The sequence below is a fragment of the Helicoverpa armigera genome, chromosome 31 (genome assembly GCF_030705265.1).
Source record: "Helicoverpa armigera isolate CAAS_96S chromosome 31, ASM3070526v1, whole genome shotgun sequence".
In the NCBI taxonomy this organism is placed as follows: Eukaryota; Metazoa; Arthropoda; class Insecta; order Lepidoptera; family Noctuidae; genus Helicoverpa; species Helicoverpa armigera.
The window spans coordinates 4,791,144-4,817,649 of NC_087150.1; the positions used below are offsets into that span (position 1 = coordinate 4,791,144).

The window sequence follows — 26,506 nt, forward strand, 5'->3', positions numbered from 1 at the left end:
TTTTGGTTTTCTTTTATTCTTCTTACCCTTATGGAGTTTCTTGCCGGCTCTTCTCCATGAGACCAACTTTTTGGAACCGTGCAAATAGTGTGACGTTTCATAGGAGCCTGCAAAGGCCTAATTGAAAAAAAAAAATATTTGACCCTATTTTCGGGACACCAATCTGTATTTTTTTGGGTTTCTTACCTAAAGGGTAAAACGGGATACTATTGCTAAGACTTGGCTGTCCGTCTGTCACCAGGCTGTATCTCATACACCGTGATAGTTAGAGAGTTGAAATTTTCACAGATGATGTATTTCTGTTTTCTGTTGCCGTTATAACAACAAATACTGAAAATTAGAATAAAATATTATTGGCTCTCATTCAACCCACGTGATGGATAGAGGTCAGATAGGGCAGTCGCTCCTTGTGGCACACTGGTACTCAGCTGCACCCGGTTAGACTGGAAGCCGACCCCAACATAGTTGGGAAAAGGCTCGAAAGATGATAAGTGTAGAAATATGAAGTAAAATAAAACAAATGATATTTCCAAAACGGTATATTTAATCAGTCGAAATGGTTTATTACCCGAAATGATATATTGTAACAGTCAAGAATTTGAATACAATAGGGCTAGAATATTTCAGTTTTAGATTATAGGAAATTATAAGAAAAAGTTAGGAAAAAAAAAATTGGAGACACATTTTTAAAAAAACATTCAGCAGTTGAAAATAAATTCATAGCATTTTATGTAAAAGAAATATAAAAACGAGGTTTAAAATATGTCTGATAAAAGTAAAGTTTTTAGATAAAAAAGTAAATAAATTGCATAGTCTTTGTAATAACTGAACTATTTCGATAAAAGACTAGATATTTTAGGTACTCTAAAAATATATTTTTAATATGTAGTATTGCACGAGTATGTAAATAAAAGAAAAATATTTTATGAAAAAATTCTTGACAAACATGACTAAAGAGAGGAAATAGTATGAAAATTGATATTTTTAAATAAAAACAGTAAGAAAAAACTAATATTTTACAAAAAAAACCTTTCCTATAATCTAAAACTGCAACATATTGATATGAACACGTTTTTGGGATCACAGATTATAATCAAAAGGCCATTGCAATGCCATGACTTTCAAAAAAGAAAACCAAAAAAATGTTTTTTTTGCCTTTTTCATATTTTTTTTCTGTTTGAAAAAAAAATTGGGAAAAAAAATTAAAAAATTGATTTTTTTTTAAAAGCCATCGCACAATTAATTCCAACAACTATTTTTTAACAATGATTTTTTTCCTAATAACAGTTTTGATCACAGAAGTGCTATTTTCACAATATTTTACGATTTGACTAAGTATCTATGGAACACATTTTTGCCTCTTGCGCAAAGGGTGGTTTCAAATTTCATGAATGATTTTTCTTTTTTTGTTTATAGTTAAAGTAAGTCGCATTATGTAGGTAAATAACAAAAACATTTTTACGCTACAAAACAGTAATTTTCGATGTGGGCCAAAAAGCAGCTCAATTAAAGTAGGACTGAGCTGGACACGTCAGCCAAATGCATCCAGACAGGGCCATCGTAACCCAGTGGATACCACAGGATGGCCACCGCAGACGGGGTAGGCGCCGGAAGAGATGACGGGACGACCTGGACGCCTATAGTCCTGATTGGTGGGAACTCTCAAAAGATCGAGAGTTGTGGAGACAAAATGGGGAGACCTTTGCCCAGCAGTGGGACAACACAGGCTAAAGAAAATGCTTGTTTTATGTGGCTGAAACTTTTGTGAGAATTTATATTTTTAACCGACTTTAAAAATAGAAGGAATTGCTATGTTTCAGTGGTATATTTTTGTGGATATCCCTTGATTTTCCGCTATTAATAATAACAAAGAAATTATGTGATCTAATTTGAATTCTACTAACGATTTGTCAATTTCAAACTGAAAAAAAAATTGGTCTTACTGTAACTATTAACAATTACAATTTGTGGCACAATTTTTTTATTTATTATTTTTTAACATGATGTTGATTTTCACTAAACACTAAATGAGCTATTTTGGACCAAAAATTAAATTGGTTTTAGTTTCTAAAGCACTAGAAATAGGTAATTGACGAAGATTAGAAACGAGTATTTTAGACTGAATTTCGATTTTAATATTAAAATTATGCAAAATTATTCGTTTTTCATACATTTATTTGTAGGTAGGTATTGCTGACTTAGCTTCTGACTTTAATTGAAATATGCTTAACGGTGAATGTCACAACGAGGTGCGGAAAGTTCAAATATATAATTTTTTTTTTTTTGATATTTTTTATCTATGTTAGCATCAGATACGAGACATCGACAAACTATTATATTTTTCACTAAAACGTGTATCGGAGAACGTTAGAATTAAAATAACTATATTATAAAAAATACATCAAAACAAAAATAATTTTGATTACAACAATTCCATATTTTCACTCATATCTGATGTTGATGATGATGTCCTCCTAGCCGTTTATCGGCCACGCCGGCTGTTCTCATGAAAGGAGATCAGCTGCGCTGCGCAGGACATATTATAGTGCACGCACATTTGCTTGAACTGCGGTGCACTCACTATTCCTTCACTCTCTGCGCGCGATGCGACGACAATCCGACACTACCGGAGAGAGATCACAAGCAGGACTAATATTACCGTGCTATTTGATGTTAAATTAGTTAAATTATGAAAAAAAATATTTCATATTTGAATTTCTCGCTCCAGTCGAAACTTGAATGTTAAGTTGACAAAAGACGCGATTTTAAGAATGCTATTTAAGTTAAAATGTTATTTACTTGATTTAAGATACATGGCTAACTTACCTAGACACCTAGAAAGATATGCCTTACAATTATTATTTTTTTATTGTTTTTTTTTTTCGTTTAACTTACTCTAAGTTAGCATACACGAGTTAAGTTACATTTAAGTTAAATGGGAGTAAATTTAGTGTTTTTTTTAACATTAAAATTTTCACAACTGTTTTTTTTTTAGAATTTTATCAATATTTGTGCAGATTTTTTAACTCTGGAGTTATTTCGTGACAATAGTGTCTTTTTTAAGTATTCAATAAGTGTAACAGTGATTTTTAATTCAATTTGTCTATTAACTGTGGATTTCTATATTCAAACTATCTGCTGTTTTCCGATCCGAGATTGTGACATAACTTATATGGAGCTGATGTCAAATGTTATCGGAAATCGACGGATAGTTTGCTTATAGAAATCCACCATAAATGGTAAATCTGATCTTCTACGAAGCTTTTAATTAATAAACACGATTATATTTAATTAAAATTACTAATTTTTATATCTAGATTAGCATAGGCGGTTGCATAATGGCGCAAAAAACACGAAAAAACACGAAAAAACTCGAGTAAAAATAAGAAAAAAATCATAAAAATTCGATTCGGTTTTGATTTACAAAATAAAAAAAAAACTTTAAAATTTTATCACAGTACTGTTTTTTTGCGTTGTATATTATTATGTTGGTATACCAAAAAAATACCGAATTTTCACATATTTATCACAGAAGGGAATTCGAGGATAATTTTTCTTATTTTTACCAAATTATTATTATTTAATTTTCTTCCTGGATAACAACATTTCATTTGGATTTAAAAATGGCATCAAAAATCAGTCTTTTTAGTTATTTCTTCTGAAATTGAGGCGTTTTGAGATCAGTTACAATTGCTATTGACTAAATACGAAGTAACTTTAATTCTTGATGAGAAATAAAAAAAAAACATATACGTAAACAAAAAAATAAATACCGAAGATATCCTAAAGGTTTGAATGTTGAGAATTTCTTCTTTTTTATTTTATTATTCATTACAAGAAATATAGTTTTCAAAATAATTGACTTACGAGTTTGATTTAATAAAAAAAATACCCTCCTGTCATTCTCACTGTGCAAAGTTATAAAACCAGTTTTTTTTATTTCTCATCAAGAACAAAGCTCTAAACAAACCTAAACATATCTTACACTACCTTGATTTAGAAAAATGACTTCCAGTTTTTTTTTATATACGGAAAGTTCCAGACCATGCGCCGTAGCAAACAATAAAAAAAACATTTTCAAACTAAAACAAAAATTTTAAAACGGAAAAAATCTAATCAACAAATATTTTTTTCTAAAAAAAACGCAAATTGAGAAAAAAAAATGAAAAAAATATAAAAATCAGTCTATTACACTACGCATGTTTTTAGCTAAGTTTTTTACTTAAAATTACGATTATTATAGAGGCGTAAGTGATAAATGTGCTTAACTTATGTATTATAAGTAATAAGTTACGCTAAGTTTAAAAAAAAATGTTTAAAGTCTTCTAGAAACACCCTGTTTTTGAAATATGCTTCAATAGTTGTCGCTTTTTCTTTAAAAAAATATATAAAGAAGTCCTAACAATATTCCTGATATTTTGAAAATGAGAAAAAATAAAACAATAAATAAAGCTCTTTTCAATACATAAAAAATGTGATTTAGAGGAGCAGTCTCTGGACATTTGAACCGATTTCGGAAATTCTTAAACCACATTTTTTTCGAGTGTAACTACGTATGTGTATTTGTGCGCAGTTATATCAAGTCTCAAGTTGGGCTGACCCGATTTTGGTGCGGTTTTCAGCATGGTATTTGCCATACTTAAGAGAAGATTTGAGGTAGGTATATTACACAAATCGATTTTTAAAGTGTTTTTTTTTTTTTGTCATATTGGTCATAGATTTGAGGTAGCTATATTTTTTAAAGTGTTTTTTTTGCAGCCAAGTAAATGAATTAGATTTTGAAAAAGCGACAACTATTCAGGCAAATGGCTTTATATTTCGCTAAAACTGTTACAATGGACAGACATAAGTTTGAACACAATCTGTGCTATTGTATCGAGCACCTTTTTATAATTTTTACTAATAATTAATAAATAACCATCGATTTTTGTAAAAACAAAAAAAGACTAGCAATTACTTAGTAATAAAAATATTATGTAAAGATCTTTTTGTGTAAAAGAAAAAATAAAGAAAAAAAGTTTAAAAATAAAAAAGGAAAGATTAAAAAATGTCATTGTCTATGCTTAGGGAAGAAAACAGCTATTTATTGGCATTTCTTTCTCTCTATTTTTTTGTATTGAGCAATTGTTTTTTAAGTTCAAATTTTAAAAAAAGTTTTTCGAATTAAAAAAAAATAATTAACAGTCAACAAACAGCTGTTTTTAAAATTAGCTAAAAAATTACATGCAAGCATGCAAGTCCGAAACAGAAAATGAAAAAAAAAGACTGAAATACACATGTTATTTGAAAATAAAGTTAGTAAAAGTTTTACCCGGTCCTGCCTTGTAAATTCATTCGAACATTTCATACATTTTTTCTTTGCGTTCCGCATGGATTTCTTCTGCGCAATGAGCCATGAGAATTGACTCTCCGACTATATTATTTTCAAAGCACAAAGAGCAGGCGTACACAGCATCCCCAAAGCAAACTATCTTATTATCATCTCGGTACATAGTCATCGGATTTAGAACCGTACTTGGCTGAATCTCTTTTCCTAATGCAACACATTTTTTAATATACACACTTTTGTATAAAAAGTGAATTTTTTCACAATGTTTCTGACTGAGAATATGTTTCAGTAGACCATCTTCTTCCCTCTCAGTTATATCGCAAGCGGGACAGAAGAATGAAATACAGTTCTTAGTTTCAATCCCATCGGCGTATGAATGAATTTGTATGCTATGAGCTTGTACGTAGAACGTTATACGTTCCACAGCGGGCTTCTGCTGCAGAGAATTAAAAAGACTGGAATCTTCGAAGCTGTTGTAGCTTATAACCTGATCTAAAGACTCGGAGTAAGCTGACAGAGTAGTAGAATCCAAGCTAAAGTTCCCAATAGACGATGTTATTGATTGATTTGACAGATTTTCTTTTGTAAGACCGGAATCTGACTGGTTTAGTGACTGATTATGACATTGGCACACACACTTATGAGACCCATCATCGGTCCGGTCTAAATGAGTATCAGTCTCATCGAAATCGGTTTCTTTAAATAGATTGAGTAATGCATCTCTGTGATCAGGAAAATCGAAATGTTTGAGCCGTTTTTTGTTTGTCATTTTTAAGTTCTTGTGAATACGCTTGCCTTTATGAAGCTCGAACGTTATGCTGCGTTTAATAACTGGCTTTGCTCTCTTTGGTTCTTCATTCTGTAAGTAATTCCCTGCGAAGTTGTCCAGGCAGTGTCTGAGTGACAATAGTTGCTTCCGGAATTTATATTTAGTAGCTACATCTTCCTTCTCCATTATAATGTTCCAGGATTCCGTTGGAGAGTCACGTTTCACATTGTCCATGTACGTAACTTGACCTAACATTTTTGGGATGTTAGAAACGTCTGTACCGGGTAACGCAGTGACAATTGATTTGCTGTTGAATATTTTGGACACTTCAATATGAAATTGGAATTCAGAGAGCAGTTTTTTCAAAACACATTCAATTTTTTCGAACTTCATCTGGTAGTTCAGCAGTAGGGAGATCCGTTCTTCCTCGTTGCGGTCTAATTCAACGTCACCAAACGATTCTGGAGTGGCTGATGGTACTATCTGGTACTCGCAGACGGACTCGACTTTTCTGCACATTTTTATATCAGTCTTATCGTCTTCCTTCACAGAGACATCCGTATCGGAACATTCGGACAACGATTCTATATCTAACTCCTCCTCAGACTCCGAGGATATCTCAAATTCAAACGAACGGCTGAAATTCAACTGTTTAAATTTCTGACTGAACAAATCAGCGCTTTTGCAATCTAAGGAGATGTGTTTCGGAGTATTCTCAATATACGGATTGTCCGTTTGTGATAAAGACTCCGTCATAGACTGGCTGGCTTTCCTTATATCCAGTTTTAAATTTCTATTCTTTGTTCTATAATTTTTTGCACCGAAATCATCGCTTTTCAGAAGATCAGTATCTGATAGAGAACCTTTTTTGGCACCATACTTTTTGACTGATTCTGGCAGCTTGAGACTGGTTGCATGCAGTTTAGAAGTAGAATCGGGCTCAATAGATTGGAAATTCATGCTGCGTGAAGATTCATTCATATAGTTCGTATTTCTAGCATCATTTTGACTAAACCCATCTGGACTAGCTTGGTCGCCAGATTTTGAGAAATAAGATATATTGGAAAACATCTTTCGTATAGAAAACGCCATGTTGACAGCGTATGCTTAATCTTCGAAGATTTTTTAACCCTTTCCCAGCTATCAGTTACTCTAACGACCTGTTAAACAATAAAAAACCTAACTTAGTCTTAACGTAACAAAGAAATAAGTACAATCTATTTTAATAAATGATTAAATTTACCTTTAGCGATGTCCAAACGGCTTGGTGACCACTTCTCTTGCTCTTTATGTCATGTTGGCGGAGTAAAACACATTTTTTCGAATAAGAATACCCTCGGATTGCTTAAAAATTATAAATATTTTGGCTAACAAAAAAACTTGCTTGACAAATTGTAAAACTACTTGTGGATATAACCCGATTGATTTAAGTGAGACATTGATTTGGAGACGTTGGCGCTAGTAGTACAGAAAATTGTATGGATTGCTAAAAAAAATGGATTTTATAAAGACTTCTAGGTTTGGTGTTATAATACGTCAATATTAATGTTGCTAGACTGAGAAATGAGACTACAGGTGGAAATGTTTTTATTATGATAATTTTAAGCCGTGATGTTTTTATCGATAAGTGGAATTATATTGAAATAATTCTTTTAATACCTCGATAGTGTTATATTCTTTTTTTATTGTACCTCTAGATGCCAGGTACTTAAGACATGCATTTAAGTAGAACCTTTTTAGTAATCATTTTTATATATTGCAATACCAAAAAAACGTTTCTTTACACGTACAATCTTTTCAGTTGGGCAATAGCTTGAAAACTGTTTCATAAATTCATCTATAACTTCATCATAATTATGTAACGTATTTATGATTTAAATATTCCAGCATTTTAGTTTTCATATCACATAAATAACATGATATTCACACAATCGCATTGTCTATCCTGTAATTATTTGTGTGTACCGAAACGCATGCCGCAAAATGTCAAAACCAATGCAAAGAATTTAGCCTGCCATATGGGCAAAAAAAAAAAATAATCAAAACCAATGCGCGAATTCTGTCATCAAACAAAAAATCACCTGAGACTCAAAAACGAGTCGTATTTTCGTCAAAAAGCACAATTAAATGCAATAAATAACGATGAAACCTACAATAGATATTGACGCGTTACGTACGGAGCATGAATCTGACGAGCAATGGGAGGTTCGACGTAACTTTATGGAAGAACATAAGGACGATTTTGAGGAAGGCGAATTAATAACTTTGGCTCAATTGTTTACTAATATTGAGTTTTTGGGATGTCGGTACGTACCTATATGTGTTTATAAAAGACCGTAGTTCGTTACTTTTTCAAGAATCAAAACTTTACATAGGCATTTTGCTAAGATGTATGTAGGTACTTATTACAATGAAGCATAGGATTTTTTTAGTATAATTTTATTCATCCCTTATGCATTGTTGATCACACGCATCCCGTGGGAACTGCTTCCCGTACCGGGATAAAAAGTAGCCTATTAAAAAGTAGCCTAGTAACACTGAAAGAAATTTTCAAATCGGACCAGTAGTTCCTGATATTAGCGCGTTCAAACAAACAAACTCTTCAGCTGTATAATATTAGTATAGATGTAAGTAAAAATTATCATAATGTAGCCTATTTAATTTGACTTAACTTTTTTTATTATGAAAGAAGTAATTGAAGACACATGTAAAGGTAATTTTTGCTATTCTTTTAACCCTGGACAACTAACCTTCGTCAAATCGACGAATACGCGACACAAAATAGGCTATATCTTTTTAAAGCGGGCGCCAGTGATCGTGTCGCGACTTGTCAACTCAGTGCCTCTCGCGCTCTTTCAGAAAGCGGTTGTGTGCGGCAGGTAAGTTTTAAAGTTTTTGAGATATTCAATATTTAGTCGTCGTTTCGACGAATGGTTAGTGTTTGTGTCACTTTTCATATTTTAATTGAATATTTTATTTCGCAGTTTTCTTTGTGATGGCTTCAAAACAACCACTATCGGAAGAAAATATTACTATAATGTGTCAACTCTGGGACAAAAGATAATGAGCCGTCGTAATTATATGAAAGAATTGCATTCCCAACTTGTAAAACCATGGCTCGAAACACGACTGCAAATGCCCACAATGCCCACGCATACAAAAACGAAAATACAAAATGTATTAGGGATTGGTACTGATGTTGAAGGTGGTGATTGTGACGAAGTGCAGTCAACGTCGAGAAATGAGTCTGTATCGACAGGTCAAAATATAAGAAAAAGGAAAATTTGCGGTATATGTTCCTATAAGAACACACAGAGAACTCACAGTGCAGCCTCGCAATCTGCGGTGAACATAAGATTGATTTCTGCACTAGTTGCGCAGACAAAAAATAGCTTTTATATATTTTTTTATATTACTTAGATCTCGTTCTATAAGTAATTAAGAGAAAAATATGATTTTTTTTGTTTAAATATTTTTGTTAATTTTCCAAAAAATAACGTTTTTTTGTTCTCATGAAAACCAAGTGCTTTACTAAAAATGTTAAGTTTGAATAAATATTTCTCATTACTTTATTTTTTGTAGTTTTATTTGTAAATGTAACCTATGTTATTTAATTGTTCAGAAGAATTTAGATAAAAAACAGCATAATTCACCGAAAAATACCGCGTTAAAAACATGTTCGTCGAAACGACGAATGGTTAGTTTTAATAGGGTACTCTGGAAGGTTAGTGGTCTAGGGTTAAGCTAGCATTACAGCTGCCTATGTCCATGTCAAATTTCATCTCAATCAGTCCTGCTATTCAGCATGACAGCATCACAAACAAGCAAACTTAATTTTATAATATTAATGGCGTTTTTTCTTACAGATACCCACCAGCAACAATGAAAAGGATAGCCAAGCTTTCAGAGAAGGTGTCAGCCAAATACAGAGAAAGCAGAAAGAATAAACTTAAAAGAACATTCGTACAAGCCAGTGACGCGGCAGAGCAGAAGGCTAAGAGAACTTTTACTAAGTAAAGATAGTTATAATTAATGTAAGGGACTATAATAAATACTTATTGGTGTATGCTTTTGTTTTATTTGGTAAACCTTTTTGTTAAGAGGATAGGATCTTTTATGAAATCAACATTTTATAATTGGACCACATTAAGCAGAAAAAAAATTCCTATCAGCAATTTTTTTAAATGCAATACCTACTAGCTATATTCCCTGGTTTCCTGCACCTTCATCTTAAAAGAACTACTTCCTGTGACCAGATAGGGATAAAAGTATTCTGTCTTGCTATTTTAAGCTAAATTAATGCTGCCATTCTTGAGTTATAAATAGTGTAACAAAAACAAACTTTTTGTTCTTGTATAAATAGATAAGGGACTGCTTACTCTCCCCATAAATAAGGTTCCTTTCAAGAAAACAAATATTACTGTGTTACTGTATTTACACATTAAAGGAATTTGAAAGGAAAATAATGATAAAATATTTCGAAAGAATGCTCTTGTTACTAGTGCTTAAAAATGGTATTTAAAACATTTACATGAATACATTATTTTAAAGAATTTAAAAATAACTATTATGTAGTATAGTAATAAGTTTTTTAAAACCGGCCATAAATCATTTTTTATTGCTACGACACACTGGTCAACCAAAGACTTCATGATAAAAATAATGTCATACTTTCCACCAGTTTAGGGCAGAATTTAAAAATAAATTTTCTAGCCTTTTCCCAACTATGTTGGAGTCAGCTTCCAGTCTAACAGGATGCAGCTGAGTACCTGTTTTACAAGGAGCGACTGCCTATCTGACCTCCTCAACCTAGTTAGCATTTAAAAATAAAACAATTTATCACAATTATAAATTCCCATCTTTAATTTCCTTCAAAATAGACAAACAAGGTCTTTTAAAAGCTGATTTATGTCTTTCCACCATCCCTTCGAGTAACACACAGTCTATTTTACTCTTACAACCTTTTTCATTTTGTAAATATGCCAACATGAGTTTACCAAAATTTTTGTCACTAGAACAAGTATCTGAATAAGTTTTTAGACAACTTAATATGTAGTTTTGTATTAAATCTGTTTTATTACATGTTTTGTATGCTGTTAGTATGTTAAATAGATTGTGACAGAATTCTTCAGAAGACAATTGAAGATCGGATATGAATTCAAGTAAATCTGTAAGGTTTTTAGGCTCTAAATTCAATATAAAGTCATTTAGAACATTATTTTGTACTTCCAAGTCTTTTAATAGTAATTTTAAAGCTAATTTGAATTGTACAGGATATTTTTTGTAAGTTTCAAGTAAAATTTCGGTGCAAAATCGGGAATTTTCACGTCTTATATAGTGTGGCACAAAGTACTTGTAAAATACTGTTAGAAAGTCCCTGCTTATATCTTTAGTGTCTAGAATATGATTAAATAACTTCTCTGCTGTGGCAGTAGGCGAGTTTTTGGCAAGATTCTCAAGTAATTTCGGAGATTTTTTGCAATTTTCAACCAAGTCGTTAAACTTTGAAATTATGTCTATCTCTGGGTCCAGAAACTCTTGTGCCGCATTTAAAATGTCCTCATCTTGATTTTCTTGTGTTGCTGGTTTATCGTCAATTTCTGGAGAATCATTTACGATTATAGTATCAATAGTTTTATTGATTAAATCCAAGTTTTGTGATCCGAACTTTTGGAACCATTTATTGGACTCGTCCGGAGGGCTGGCCGCGTTTAAACAGCTCTGTAATAACGCCTTAGATTCAGGCGCAAATGTCCAAATATAAGACATCGTTGTTTAATGTTCCAGTATTAAATATTAAATATTTATAATAGATTTTTCAATTGAAACAGTAACAACGAATGAAATGAACGATGAAAATCAAAACAAATAAGTTGTGTCAATGTCAAATTGTCAAAGTTAGAGTTGGGAACAATAAAACTTAGTCGATCGATTATGATGGTTTGATAGATCTGCCGTCCATCATAGTCGTTAGACTTTTTATAAAATATTTTAAAAACATTGTGATATTTGTCAAATACAATATAAGATATTTCTTAAAACTTTTATTTAGGTATTGCTTAAAAAAGTTGAACCACTAAGAAGAGTAAAAATTATACCTTTGGGGGTACCGAATAGACTGGAAACCAATGCCACCATAATTGGGAAAAGGTTAGGCAGATATCATTGGGTACCATTACTTAGAAACACTAAAAGAAGGTGGCATGCTAGTACGAAAATAGCTCAATAAAAAGCATACATCTTTTGTTCAAAACACATTTTAATTTTATGATATTCTTAGAAGTAAGCACCAGGAAATAATGTCACTAAATGTAATCCTTTCAAAGTATTGTTTCCAATCCGAGGAAACGGAAGAAATAACTACAATGGAAACAAATTAGTTACTGGAAGGATTACCGGCTTAAGAAGACTTTACAATCTTACAGGATTTTAAAGTGGTATTTGTGTGAAGGATATTCCAGTGTGGAAAAGAGACTGCATTATTCTCTTTACTTCCTCTAGATGATTAATATAATTGGGCAATATTACCTCTAAACTTTAATTTTGAACAATATTTTAATATTGCGCTATCATATTTAGAGTCTAGGGACGTCCACCTCTGGTATTTACATAACACCAATTTATCACATTAATTTTTACAATCAAAAATCTTATTCTACTTACAAACTAAATACACTGATATAAACGTACGCATAGTACAGTTGATAGCACATAAACCTAGCGCAATCTGTCAATTTTCTTCAAAAGATTTTCAACCATAGGTAATATAGGATAGTAGAAAGTTAATATTGGAATAAAGAAATTTGACAAATTCGTTTATCTGGCTGGAGTCAGTACAATTTTAAAAAATTAAGCTGTTTAAATGCAAAATCGCTGACAATACATAGTTTTACACTATATTCTAATTGCACATTGGAGAAGTTCAATTTAGTCCACATTCGATTAGTAAAATTAATCAAACCGACACACAGTCACAATAATTTACATATTTCAAGTTGATGGCTTAATTATTAAGTTCAGGCTGACATAGACTAAAACAGGTACAAATAATGCCAAGTTTTATATTCGAAAACTTTCACTCGGTCTAGGTATAACAATTCTGGGACCATCTTGAAAGTTCACCTGCATAGCAATGATGTCCAAAACAAATTTCTCCAAAGCGCCCAAACACGGCGTTTTGAAATAGGTGCAATGATTTTCCGTCATTCTTTTCAATACTTTTATTCTTACGCTAAAACCTGATAGAGTTTGTATGAAGCAGAGTAATAATCTCCCGTAGTTAATGTTGTACGAACAAGATATGTTGTTCAATTCTAAGTTAGTCAGTACATATTGAAAAATACGGTCGTTTTTCTCACATTTTTTGTACATTAAGTAAATAACTGGAAGGTTACGGGTAAAATCTTCGGTTGATAATTCAACTTCAGTTAATAACTTCATTAAGTTTGTGCAATCATTCTGATTTAGAGACTCGACATAATCTATTAATATGTTACTCTTTAGATACTCATCCTTTAGCATTAATTTACATGTGTTTCTAAAAAACACAGGATAAGCTTTACTTGCTTTTATTAATAAATGTAACGAAGCCCACGAGTAGTACTTTTTAAAATAAGCGACAAAGAAAAATTGGTAAAACAATTCAACAAACTTTTCATCAACGTTTTTCTTTGTAAAAATTCTGTCGCACAATATATCGACTGTTTTCGGGGTTAAGTTAAAAGCCATTCTTGGTATGAGCACTTGGGTTGTTATAGATTCTTGCTGTATGTACTCATAACAACTTAAAGGATCTTCTTCTATGATATCAAATAAACTCCTTTCTAAGTCTTGTGGTCTGGCGAGTACCAGTTCACCTCGACAGGTAAACTGTTGTTCCATTTGTCGTCTGTTATAATAAACATCTTCACTTTTCAAATAGTTTAAGTTGATTAATCGGTGTCCGATTCTGACTAACCAATCGTCTCGAGGCGCTATCGTTTCGATACAACAGTATTGTGAAGCGTCGTTTGAAACGTTCATGTTTATTTGGTCTTTTGAAAAAACTTCACAGTTAGTTCTACAATAGATTTGTTAGAATATACTTATTTGCTTTCTATATTACTAAAAACACTCACACAAACTATAGTTTAACTCAGGAATTTGATATCTAGGCGTTCTAGATAGTCTGCCAACCTTTCACAGTGATGTTCAAGTATAAACTAAATAAATATTTTGTAGCTCCTTCCCTTATACATATATATTGCAGGTAAGTATTACCTGTGGGCCTATTGTTTTAAAAAACGTAATTGTTAACTCGCTCTAATTTAAATGACACTATTTAGGGATTAGTGGAAGGATTTAAGTAGAACACAAATACAATTCGTGAAAATGTAACAATAGATCATTTAAGAATGCCTTTTGTTATTATTTTACTTAATTGTTCTTTGTTAATCCTCATCATTAGTGACACTTTATGACTTAATCTTATTCCAAGTAGAATTTTGGCGGTGTTTTTTTGTTTTTGTATACTGTCCGCAGCTGTCATATTATTGCACCTTTTTGAATAGATGTCGCAGTACCCTATAAGAAATGCAATAACTGTTGACTTAAACAAATCAGGTAATAATAGGTATGCTTAAAAAAGAAAACACTTTTTTAAGACTTATGGCTGAAACATTTAGATTACCCGCCGTCTGCAAACCTTTAGTTGACCGTAAGTTGGGCTCATAAATTAGTTTGAAGATGAATGATAGTACGCACATTACCAAGGTTGTCGGAAGACGTTGGATGCAGGCCGTTTGCAATCGGTACCTGTGGAGACCTAAGTGGGAGGCCTATGTTCAGCAGTGGACGTCCTATGGCTGAGATGATGGTGATCATGATGACATTACCAAAATCTGCTGTGGCTTCGTAGCCATTTTATTAAAAAAAGCTGAACTGTCGACCGACTAATTTATTCTATTAACACACGTGTCTAACCTCTAATATTTTTTGTTGCTGCTGTGAAAAGCAACCTTTCCTTACCTAACCTTATGTCGACTAAAAGCCATCACAATCGATGTAACTCACTCCACACAGCTATATCATAATCGATAGATTACGATGAAAAGAGCAGCCCCACTCTAAAGAATGAATGAAAGTCTTCAAGCTCACAATCATTCAGTTGTCAACCATTCATTTTCTTTTGTCAATCAGTTTATTTGTCAGTCATAGATAATACACTATATAGAGATAGATACGCAACTCATCGTTCAAAACAACTTACTAGCGTGAAAGTTAACGGGCCCCCGTCACAAGATGGCGTGGTTACTTCATGTATGGTTAGGGTAGATGGCGCTTTTCAAGAGTTCTCTTAAATATGTTTTTAAATTTGAAAATTGAAATCACTGTTTTAAATTCAATTTACTGTAAATTGAATTTAAAACAGTGATTTCAATTTCCAGTTCCAGTTTCCAGTTTTCAGTTTCCAACTTCTAGTCTAGTCAATAATATTATGGGAGATAATAAAAAAACAAAAGATAAAGAGTACATTTATCGGCTAAGTATATTTTATTTCCTTTTTTTATGTGTATTACAATATTTAAATGCTTGTAACTTAATTTCATCATTTACATCGAAATTTGTTATTTTTCCGTTAATTATTCTATTAACCCCGGTGCACCAACTGTGAATGATTAAATTAATTGACATATTAATTATAAAATCAATTAATTTATTTTTATGAACTATACAAGTAATTATACTAAAATCACAATGGCAATTGATGTAAAATTTCATTTTTCTTTCAGATATTTTATTTCAGGTGAATCTCGTAAACATGCAACAATCATATAATATATTTCATTTAATAATTTTATAAAATCATCACATGCATTAAATAAGGATTTTTTCGTATAATCTATTTCATAATTAAATGATTCAAAATCAATTTCCTTTCTTAATATATCATTAGTACATGTTCCACATTTTTGAACACTTTACATTTCGATTTTTACAATGTATCCTGCTACATATTTTTTGATTCGGCATGCAAAATCGAGTCATTCCATTTAATTTGGTTCATTGTATTAATTAAAGAATCAATAGGAAAATCACCACTAACCAATTCAATTTCATTGTTTTGTTTTTCAGCAAGAAGATCTTTGAAAGATTGCAGTGATTTATTTTCATCTTTTTCACAGTTGGCACTTACAGAATGGGGCGAATTTAAATTATTAAGTAACAAAGTTTTGAACGCATTAATAAATTGTAGGCACGAGGGATTAACATTTCGTATCCCATTACTTCTAATGTTACAAAAAATTTTCAAGAGGGTCCTGATTGAAATTTCTGGTTAAAAGGCTAGTAACTTTATATTTGATTTTTAAAAACTCCCACATTTCTTTAAACGTTTTAATATTGTGGATCCAATTTTGAAGGGATGGCACTTTTTCATATCTTACTTCTTCTGTACCATCCCGTTTTTTTATAGTTTTAAAAGTCATTGAATCCAATATAGGAACTACCTCTGTCCATAATCTAAAATGAGGAGAATTATTCATTACACACCCCTTGAAAATTTTTGGATCACCTGTATATGAATGTCCATTGAAAGAATCAAATAGTTTGTCCATAATGAGTAGAAAATCAGCAGTTTCTTCGACTCCGGAAGAAGGTTGTGTTCTGAAACAATATATTAAATAAGTACTAGAATACAGTTCATATCAATCTTTTTGCTATTGTGGACCGAAATTAAAGAAAAAGAAAGAAAATACATTTATTCGACCCAGATTAGGGGACACAATAAAAACAAAAATACAAAAATTTAATTAAAAATTAAACGGTGTGCCTCACGGCTGTGTCGAAAAGGCACAAACTTACAAACTTTAAAGTGGCAGTAACGATTTACTGTGCGTCTTTATCAGTTGGTTCAGTAAATAGTTGTGGGTGTAAATATAATTAGTAAGAAACCAACATTAAACTATATTTTGTAGTTTCATAATGTCTCAAATTTTTATTTCAATATGATAATTTTAATTTATTATTTCATTTCAATTTATAATGTTATTCCAACAATATATCTTATGCATCTTAAATATTGACATAGCCAATTTTAGATAAATTATTAGATATGAATTGTATTTTTATTTTGAATTTTATCGAGAGAAATAGCATCTCAATTGTTTGTTTTTAAATATTTTTGAACTTATAAATGTAGCCAGGACATCTAATATTATTTTAAAGAAAAATAATGAACTTTCTAATTTGTCTGTGGAGAATGAAGATGGTTAAAAACATGTAAATTAAAAATAAAAATCTAATTTAGTAAATTAATAGCAATTTTTTTTAAATATAGAGAAAATAATGAGAACAATAAAAAGCATACTTACTTGCTAAGAATCTCAATGCTGATGATACCCTTTGGCTGAAAACTTGTGCAGCATATTTCACTTTCATTTTTGGAATTTTCTCTTTATTAACATGGTTTTCTGTTAATTTATTAACAAGCCTAATTTCATCATCCCCAACATCTAACTTCAACAGCATCTCCAAATGTTCCCACTTTGCATACTTTGTTTTCCCATCTTGTACAAATTTCAAATGTTTGGCGAGTAAATTATTTCTCATTCCCTTTAAAAGATGTGGAGGATCAAATAATGGGAAGACCTTTTGGTCTTCAAACTCGAAGGCTTGGGTCCTATATTCATTACCCTCTTGTAAATATTTGCGTTTTGTGTCTTCTTGAAGACTTTTTATCACAGAAATATTTGTGGCTGATTGGTCACATATAGTGGCAATAACTATCAATCCAGTATTGGAGATTTCTTTTATTATTGTTTTGATCAGCTTCTTTAAATCGTCCTTTTTCGTGGCACCTTGGCAAAATGAAAAGCATAAAGGTTGTTTCACTTTGCTTTTTATACCCTTGATCATAAAGACCAAGGCATGATCTGCGAGTTTTTTTGTTTGTCTGTGCCCAAAATCTTCAAAACCAGTTATCTGTTTTAGGGCAGGGTTGTAAAAAACACCCGGAGCCAATGATACCTCATCAAACAGTAAATTGACCAACTTTTTTTCTGCCGGCAATTTTGCTACTGTAGCTTTTAAAATTTTAAATATATCAGGATTGAAGCCTGGTTTCAGTTCAAATTTACTCAACATTTTTGTAGGCTGCGCTTTGATGGCAAGACAAACATTTTTCGCATGAGGTTGTAAGCTTTCTGACTCTGTTTGTAAATGGTCAATGCCATGATTTTTCGTTAAATGTAAATCGCCTGCCTCGTGGTTTCTTTTTCCATTTCATTTGGAGGAAGTAAATATTTTTATTGTTGCAGGCATTTTATTTAACTCTTTCAAAATGATTTTGATGTGGAAATTTTCCTTGCAGAGAGTTTCTTGTTATTTTGTTCCTTATATTTCTTTTTCAGCTTCAATACTTTCTGTTTTAACTTTATTATCTCCTTCTCTTTGGAGGTGACGACTCGTTTTAAATATTGACAAGTCCCTCTTTTCCTAGAACCTGTAATTTAAATTATGTTACACCTCAGATCAAAGAAATAGTGTTACACAAAGTTTTAATAGAATTGTGATAAAAATATGTTACATAATATTGTTCTGTTATTATATTATGACCAGAGATTGGAATAGGTAGGCTTCGAGGAACAGATACAAAAAGTGGAGACTTCCCTACAACAGCAGATACAAGCTTGATAAATATTTTTTATGGGGATTTTATGGGTAAACAAAAATGGATATAAAGAAGATCATTCAGACTCCATACATTTTTGGGCCTTTTCTACCAACGAAAAAAAATGGTATGGATGGTTAGAACTAGCTATTTGGATGAATAATTATTATGACACATAAGTTGTAGGATTATATCAAGTTATTATTATTAATCCATTTAATTCAGGTTTACAAGTTCGGAGATTTGTTATTGTCTTACATTTATTGATTCCTGCAAGTGCGGAAATAATCCTACCTAAAATTATAAACGCGAAAGTTTGTAAGTTTGGATGATGTTTGTTACTCTTTCACGAAAAAACTACTGAACGGCTTTGGATGAAATTTGGTATGTAGATAGCTTATACCCTGGAATTAGACATAGGCTATTTTTTATTCCGGTATACGCGGGTGAAACCGCGGGACGCAGTTAGTATGAAATAATCCTATACTAGTACTAATATTATAAATGTTGTGAGGATGTTTGTTCCTCTTTCCCGCGAAAACTACTAAACGGATTTAGATGAAACTTTACAGTAATATAGCTTATAAAAAATGTAATAACACATAGGCTTCACTACATAGTATAAAACAAAGTCGCTTTCTCTGTCCTTATTTCCCTATGTACGCTTAAATGCCCACTCTCTCTCTGCAAGAAGTTTTATGACCCTACAGTGGAAACAAATTGGAATCCTGATGATGGAAAGAAAAACCTAATGTTACAAGTCAAAGGTCAATTGTCAATAAAAATATTTACCTTTAGGGCGTTCAGCTGTCTGTAATGCATTCTGTACATCACTATGATAGTGGGTAGAGCTGGATGGCTCAATGACAGCAAGTTTATCTTGCGAAATGTTTAATAAATTCGACATGTCTGCCTCGACATGTCCCGATGGACCTTCAAGAGTTTGACCAACTGGTAATGTAGATAAATCTGCAAAAGGATGAAATTATTTATAGTTACTGTATAATTATGTAGAATATAGAACAATATTCATTTAATTCTTAGAAGATAGCATGTTGCATCAATTATTTTTGGTATATAATATTCATTTTATTTTCTTCTAATTAGGATTAGATTATTCAGTAGAAAATTTTATTTAATATTTGAGGAACAATTTTGTTATTACAGCGAAGGCAAAGAAATGTGGTTTTGTTTCTATTAAGATTTAAATAACATAAGACATCTAAATAGTAGGTACCTAGAGTTGGTATTGCATTTGGAGTAAGTCGGTGACTGGCTGAACGGTAACACTCTTCAAAATGTCTGTCGCAAAATCGAATTTGGTTATAAATGTAGATGTCGCCTTTCTCTTGTAAAGCTTTATCTAGTACTTTTTTCCACGAGTTAAACTTTTCCAAATGTGGGTATTCAGGTTTAGGAAATCGGTGCAATGGGCCTGAAATCAAGAAGTTTTATACATGAACAACTCACTCTCATTAAAATACCGTAATAGATATCATCATCATATGTATAAAATTTTAGTAATGTACTGTGATACCATCCTTGAATATTAATCTAACACTAGAAATAATAGCTGAGGTCTAGCAGTACTAGAACAGGAACACCACAGTTGAAGTAAATAAAATCACAGTAGCATAGCATGGGGTGCCGAGGGGCCATGGCCCTGGGTGGCGCTACTCTAGGGGCCGGCACCGCCGCCTAGCTGCAGCATCAAGCCAAGTAGAAGCTGATAGCGTTGACAGTAGAGGCAAAGGCATTTTTTGCCGCCTTTACATTGTCAGTTCCTATTTATGCCACCCCATAATACAATTTTCTTGAGAAGAGTCACTATACATTAAAGGTTGTCTGTAAAAGATCGCTTTTAGCGATAAGACCACCCATTGTTACACCCCTTTAGTTATTAAGTTTTTAATTGTAATTTGTTATGGTGTACATAGTGTGTATAGATACCACCACCACCACCATAACAAATACAACAAGATAGATAGATATCTATCTATACTTCTAGCCTACCTCCCAATAACTTCTTGTCTACTAAAAGAAGATCTAACCTATCAGGCAGGCAGGGTACTAAATTTTTCGACTCGCTCTTGAATTTTTACATCTGCTTGTTTTTCGTTTAATTTGACAATAAATGCTTAGTCCACACAAGGCTTTATGTTTTTTGAGCTTTAAAGGAAAATCTAACATATCCTAGTTTGCAAAAAATATTGTTGCATGCTGTATGAATCGACAAAGTTATACATAGATCATTAGTGTATGAATCAACAAAATCCTAGGTAGGATGCTAAAATTTTCACACTGCTGCACTACATATCAAAGAGAGCCAGTAACAATTTCTGAAAGTATTCCTTCCAGCACCCTAGTGAATCCCAAAATCATGGGCTGAGACCGCACCTGGTCATGAGTCGATATCAATAATAATTCTTTCTTGCCAAAACCATCTTTAGAATTTTATTAAATTGTAGTCATTTGAATTTAAATAAGTACCTAAATAAGGGGGCTCGCCCCTAAGACTACCCACTGACCGGCAGCTAAATATACCTGCCCGGCGGCGGAATCCCATGCTACGCCACTGTAAAATCATAGTTTTAAAACCTGATGAAGTTATTTGGTCAGAGGGTCGTCTAGAGCGGGCTTTGTCTTATACGTAGATTCCGAGTCTTTTGATTGGATATAAAAGTTAATGTGCAGTTTCAATTGTTTGTGTAGGGTCAGGACAGGAGTGTGTGTGGTAGTGCATCTTAGATTTTGATGACTCAAGGACTATGATGACCACAGATTGCACGGATGACAATAATGGATATTGTGCAGCCTATCAGCAAAAGATAAATTACGTGCATTATAAAGTTAAAAGTTTTGAACTTACCGTCATTGTCACAATCAAAGTAGCACTTATATCTTGACGTTGATGGCATTCCGCCCTAAGACGATCCACTGGACGCATTTTCTAGTCCTAAATACGGTGCCGGGTCAATGTAAAAGCAGTCGATCGAGGTTCCAAAATACAAAGCCGGGTCAATGAAAATGCAGTAGATCACAGGTCCAAAATACGAAGCCAGGTCAATCACAGAAGCAGTCAGTATCAGAGTCCAGGAACACGCAACAATCGTAATAAAAAAACCAGAAAATAACACTCAGAATAAACCAACACGTTAGAAAACGGAAAACGGTTTAATTTAAAAGTATGGTCGACTGTCAATGTCAATCGTCAGTGTTTCAAGTGGTTTCAAGTAGTGTGATTATTGTGATTAACTAAGACGTCCTCATAGATAAAAAAGAATTAAAAATAAATCATAAAATTATTTAATTACAATATTTGTTAATATTTCTAATCACAAAACTTTTTTTAGATTTGTTATTAAATCGATGAAATATCGGTCTAAGGTGCAGTGACATCTAGTGACTAAAACGAAGTACAAATACCCAAGTTACGGGGCATCCGTCACTAGATGGCGCATTTCTAAAAAAAAACCTCAGAAAATTATTGTACTTCAGTTGCATCCCCATGTTGTCAGTTTTGTATTGTTTACATCCGTGGTAAGTTGTGTTTGAAAAATCGAAAAAATCAATATTATTATTTCGCGTAAATTACGTTGCTGTATTTTGATTACATGTAGGAGAACACAGGAGACCGTGGTGAGTATCTAAATGCTTATAACACAATGTATTTTGCTAATATTTAATCTTAAATTCAGTGAATTGAAAATTGATTGCGCTACATTGTAAACCGAATTTTTTATTTTTATTTACACAGACTGTGTAAATATTAGGTAAAATTGGTTTTAATTAACAGTTTAGCTATATTTTTTCCTTATGGAAGCTGCGTTTTGCGGTATTAATTAATTCTGCGCTATGTTTTTGTCGCAACAGGAAAAGGCCGATTATTTAGTCTATTTTAACTACCTATGTATAATGTATAGGTATTTTTTGCTCCTGCCTAGGTACATATCGACGGTAAAAAGGCAAAGGGGTCAAGCGCCACATTTTGCGATTTTAACTTTTTTATTGACCCCAACTCCACTATATTATTTGCGTAGCCACGTAACTAAATTATGCCAATAAAAAAAATACGCATTCAATTTGTGAACCGCCTTTTCAACAAAGTAAAAAAATATATAATACCTACCTAGTTGAAGCACAGATTACTGAATAGTTTGAAGTTCGTTTGTTTGAACGCTCTAATCTCAAAAACTAGTGGCCCGATTTGGAAACGTCTTTTAGTCTTAGATAGACCGTCAATCGAGGCTACTTTGATATTTATTATGTTAAATAATGTAAACACATGATTGAATGGCGATAATTTCCCATGGTATGGTATTATTCATAAGCATACTACATACGTAAACATAATAAGTACCTAGTTCCCACGGTTTCCTACTTATATAAAGTAGCTATAACCTCTATTGATAGTCTATCTAATATTGAAAGGCATTGTCAAATCGTAATAGTAGTTCCTGAGATAAGAGCTTTCAAACAAACTCTTCAGCTTCATAACATAATAATAAAACCGGCTAAGTGCGAGTCGGACTCGCGCACGAAGGGTTCCGTACCAGAGCAGGAATGAGCAAAAAAAGTCACGTTTGTTGTATGGGAGTCCCCCAAAATATTTGATTTTATGATTACCTATTATTAATTTTAAGTATTCTAGTTTTCAGTATTTGTGGTTATAGCGGCAACAGAAATACATCATCTGTGAGAATTTCAACTCTCTAACTATCACGGTTTATGAGATACAGCCCGGTGACAGACAGACGGACGGACAGAGGAGCGAAAACAATAGGGTCCCGTTTTACCCTTTGGTTACGGAACCCTAATAAAAAACAAAAATAATATAACAACATTTTTCTAGAGTTGTAATATTTTGCCAAATACCTACTGTGCGAAAGATGTATAAAAACTACGTTCATTTTGTTTTCAATAGTTGTTTTCCGCCTTCCAAACCTAATGTTTTGTAAACATACTTACTTTATCGGCCTACTATTATTATGTAATAGAATTTTTGTGAATGAAAATGTTAAAGAGTGTCTATAGAGTTTCTTGCCGGCTCTTCTCTATGAGACCAACTTTTTGGAACCGTGCAACTAGTGTGGCGTTTCATAGAAGTCTGCAAAGGCCTATTTGAAATAGAAGCATTTGACTTTGACTTAACTACTTATCATATAACCTTCCTAAACATTGTTTTTAAGAAATACCTAAATGATCTCCAACTTTGCGTATTCGGATAAATACCCTTCCTTTGTAGTGGGAGGCCAATAGTTTCCCCGCTGCCTAAGGGGATCTACTTTTTGCATATGGATAAAATATACCTAGCCTATATTTTATTCTAATAGGCTATAGTACTGCCAAGTGTTATCAAAATCCATTCATTCGTTTTTGCGTGAAAGAGGAATAAACATCCTCCGACATCATCCTCCGAGCCTTTTTCCCAACTATGTCAGGGTTGGCTTCCAGTCTAACCGGACGCAGCTGAATACCAGTGTGCCACAAGGAGCGACTGCCCTATCTGACCCCCTCAACCCAGTTACCCGGCCAACCCAATACCCCTTGGTTAGACTGGTGTCAGACTTACTGGCTTCTGACTACCTGTAACGACTGCCAAGGATTTTCAATGATAGCCGGGACCTACAGTTTAACGTGCCATCCGAAATAAAGTCATTGGTGTCTAAGATATACTTGGAAAGTATATACAAACTTAGAAAAGTTGCATTGGTATTGGTATCAAGACTAAACATTATATTACATACTAGCTTCTGCCAGCGGTTTCACCCGTATCCCGTGGGAACTACTTCCCGTACCGGGATAAAAAGTAGCCTATAGCCTTCCTCGATAAATGGGTTATCTAACACTGAAAGAAATTTTCAAATCGGACCAGTAGTTCCTGAGATTAGCGCGTTCAAACAAACAAACAAACTCTTCAGCTTTATAATATTAGTATAGATTAGGTACAATAATGAGGTAACATTTTGTATTTGTTTGTACACAAAAGGAACCGCACAAAAACTGATTCCCGAGTAACGTAGGCTGTTTTTTTTTCAAATTCAAACTCAAAATATTGATGTGTTAGGTATTTAGAACTAGGTAGGAGTAGATTCGTATTACATTTTCTTTCAAATTATCTAAAGTATTTATCCAGTTGCAGGAAATAGTTACAATGTGACACGGCTAGTATTTAACACTCCCGGATAGACTGACACTAGGTTAGATCTTTTTTCCAGTCTAGATTCTAGGATAAGTCGTAACCAGGCGACATACAGTTAGACGTCCTAGATTTTTTCTTTCAAATTCCTGTTCTAGACGTGTGCGCTTTATAAATTGTTTATAAGTTATACTTTTAAGCGTGTGTTTAACTTGTTTTTAAACCTCGGTCCGGTTGCTTTAACCCTCTTGAGCCCAAGTTTATTTACCGACAATATACACGTCAATTTTCTTAAAATAACAGGGGCCCGATTCTACTAATTTTACTTAAGCGACATACGATTCACATCCGACTGAGATCCAATCCCGACTCGATTACGATTGAAGCGTATGTGGCATTCCGCTAGTTTTTTAAAATAAACGTTTTTATCCTTTTCTGTCATTCGATAATGAATCATATTGTCTGCAAATTACTTACGATTGCAATTTGATTGTAGAGCAAACTACCGTATAGACCAAATGGCAGACCAATCGCAAACCAATCGAATGTCATTGGAATACGATTAGTCTTATATTAGTAGCAGAATGCCCGCGAAGGTTAAAACTACTATTGCGATTCAATTTCTATTCAATTTTGACATTATTAACTAAGCTGAAATAGCAGTGGGCTGGCCATATTAGCCGAAGAACCGATAACCGTTGGGGTAAACGAGTTCTAGAGTGGAGACCACGCCTCGGCAAACGTAGTGTAGGACGTCCTCAGGCACGGTGGAGTGATGACTTGCGCAAGACGGCTGGCAGGAGCTGGATGCGAGAAGCCGAAAATCGATCTCAGTGGCGTGCACTTGGAGAGGCCTATGTCCAGCAGTGGACTGCGATAGGCTGATGATGAACTAAGCAGAATCGGGCCCCTGTAGTTGTTATTCCCATCTTAAACTTACCATCAACAGTAGCAGTTAAACCTTGCTACTTGTTACCAAGCCATTTATCAGTTAAGTAGCTATTTAACTGTCGATTATGTTAACTTAATAACCAAGTGCAGTTTTATGCAATAAGCACTAGATTACTGATAACGCTTATCGGATCAAATGAAGTGTTTTTCGACCTATATTTCGCTTGCGACATTGATTCTCTTACTATCTTGTATCTCGCTTACGAAACTAAAATACTAGGGTATAGTTATCGGCACGAATCTTGAGCTCTGACCTACATCTGCGCAGAAGTGATTTATTAGCAAAGAACCAATCCCGAGTGACGGCTATGACGCGATGCACTGCGGGCCAATACCGCTTTACCCCGCTCCGCGCCTCACTTCATACCACAAAAGGGACCCAATAAATTACTTCTGCGCAGGTGAAGGTCAGAGCTCAAGATTCGTGCCGATAACTATATTAAAGTTTTGTCAAACACTAGCCGTTTTCCCTCAGTTTCACTCGCGTCCCGTGGGAACTACTGCCCGTACCGGGATGAAATATAGCCTATGTTACTCGGGAACAGTGTAGCTTGCCAACTGCTTTTGCCTCACTGAACTAACTGCCTCGTTGGTCTAGCTGTCGCAAGAGCGGCTGCTGAGCACGAGGTCTCGGGTTCAATTTCCGAGTCGCCGAGGCCGAAATCGCTT

At 33.3% G+C, this 26,506-nt stretch overlaps 4 protein-coding genes across 4 annotated transcripts in view; 2 read left to right on the forward strand and 2 right to left on the reverse strand.

Moving 5' to 3' along the window:
• Positions 1 to 4,049: 4,049 nt before the first annotated feature.
• On the reverse strand, positions 4,050 to 7,611 carry LOC110381248 (uncharacterized). Its single transcript, XM_021341518.3, has 2 exons — positions 7,342 to 7,611; positions 4,050 to 7,258 (listed from the first exon to the last, which is right to left on the reverse strand). Exon 2 carries the CDS (start codon positions 7,188 to 7,190, stop codon positions 5,331 to 5,333), a length of 1,860 nt encoding a protein of 619 aa, XP_021197193.3. The 5' UTR covers positions 7,191 to 7,258; positions 7,342 to 7,611; the 3' UTR covers positions 4,050 to 5,330.
• A 507-nt stretch (positions 7,612 to 8,118) lies between these two features.
• LOC126054372 (partner of xrn-2 protein 1-like) lies at positions 8,119 to 10,152 on the forward strand. The gene is made up of 2 exons (XM_064043418.1): positions 8,119 to 8,404; positions 9,965 to 10,152. Exons 1-2 carry the CDS (start codon positions 8,241 to 8,243, stop codon positions 10,113 to 10,115), a joined length of 315 nt encoding a protein of 104 aa, XP_063899488.1. The 5' UTR covers positions 8,119 to 8,240; the 3' UTR covers positions 10,116 to 10,152.
• Positions 10,153 to 18,393: 8,241 nt separating this feature from the next.
• On the reverse strand, positions 18,394 to 21,666 carry LOC135119235 (uncharacterized). The gene is made up of 4 exons (XM_064043415.1): positions 21,617 to 21,666; positions 19,985 to 20,182; positions 19,540 to 19,716; positions 18,394 to 18,579 (listed from the first exon to the last, which is right to left on the reverse strand). The coding sequence occupies exons 1-4, from the start codon at positions 21,663 to 21,665 to the stop codon at positions 18,413 to 18,415; spliced, it is 591 nt and encodes a 196-aa protein (XP_063899485.1). The 5' UTR covers position 21,666; the 3' UTR covers positions 18,394 to 18,412.
• A 581-nt stretch (positions 21,667 to 22,247) lies between these two features.
• Positions 22,248 to 26,506, forward strand: part of LOC110383031 (lysosomal alpha-mannosidase) — a 28,326-nt gene continuing 24,067 nt past the window's right edge. The window contains exon 1 of the mRNA XM_064043421.1: positions 22,248 to 22,386. The gene's annotated coding sequence lies outside the window, so the exon portion shown is untranslated. The remainder of the gene's footprint in view (positions 22,387 to 26,506) is intronic.

Coding starts and splice junctions, on each gene's coding strand:
- LOC110381248 (XM_021341518.3), bottom strand. CDS start 7,190: ATGGCGTTTTCTATACGAAAGATGTTTTCCAATATATCTTATTTCTCA.
- LOC126054372 (XM_064043418.1), top strand. CDS start 8,241: ATGAAACCTACAATAGATATTGACGCGTTACGTACGGAGCATGAATCT. Junction 8,405..9,964: donor ATTGAGTTTTTGGGATGTCG/GTACGTACCTAT, acceptor TTTTTCTTACAG/ATACCCACCAGCAACAATGA.
- LOC135119235 (XM_064043415.1), bottom strand. CDS start 21,665: ATGCCATCAACGTCAAGATATAAGTGCTACTTTGATTGTGACAATGAC. Junction 20,183..21,616: donor CTTTGATTGTGACAATGACG/GTAAGTTCAAAA, acceptor TCTTGATTTCAG/GCCCATTGCACCGATTTCCT. Junction 19,717..19,984: donor AAATGCAATACCAACTCTAG/GTACCTACTATT, acceptor ATCCTTTTGCAG/ATTTATCTACATTACCAGTT.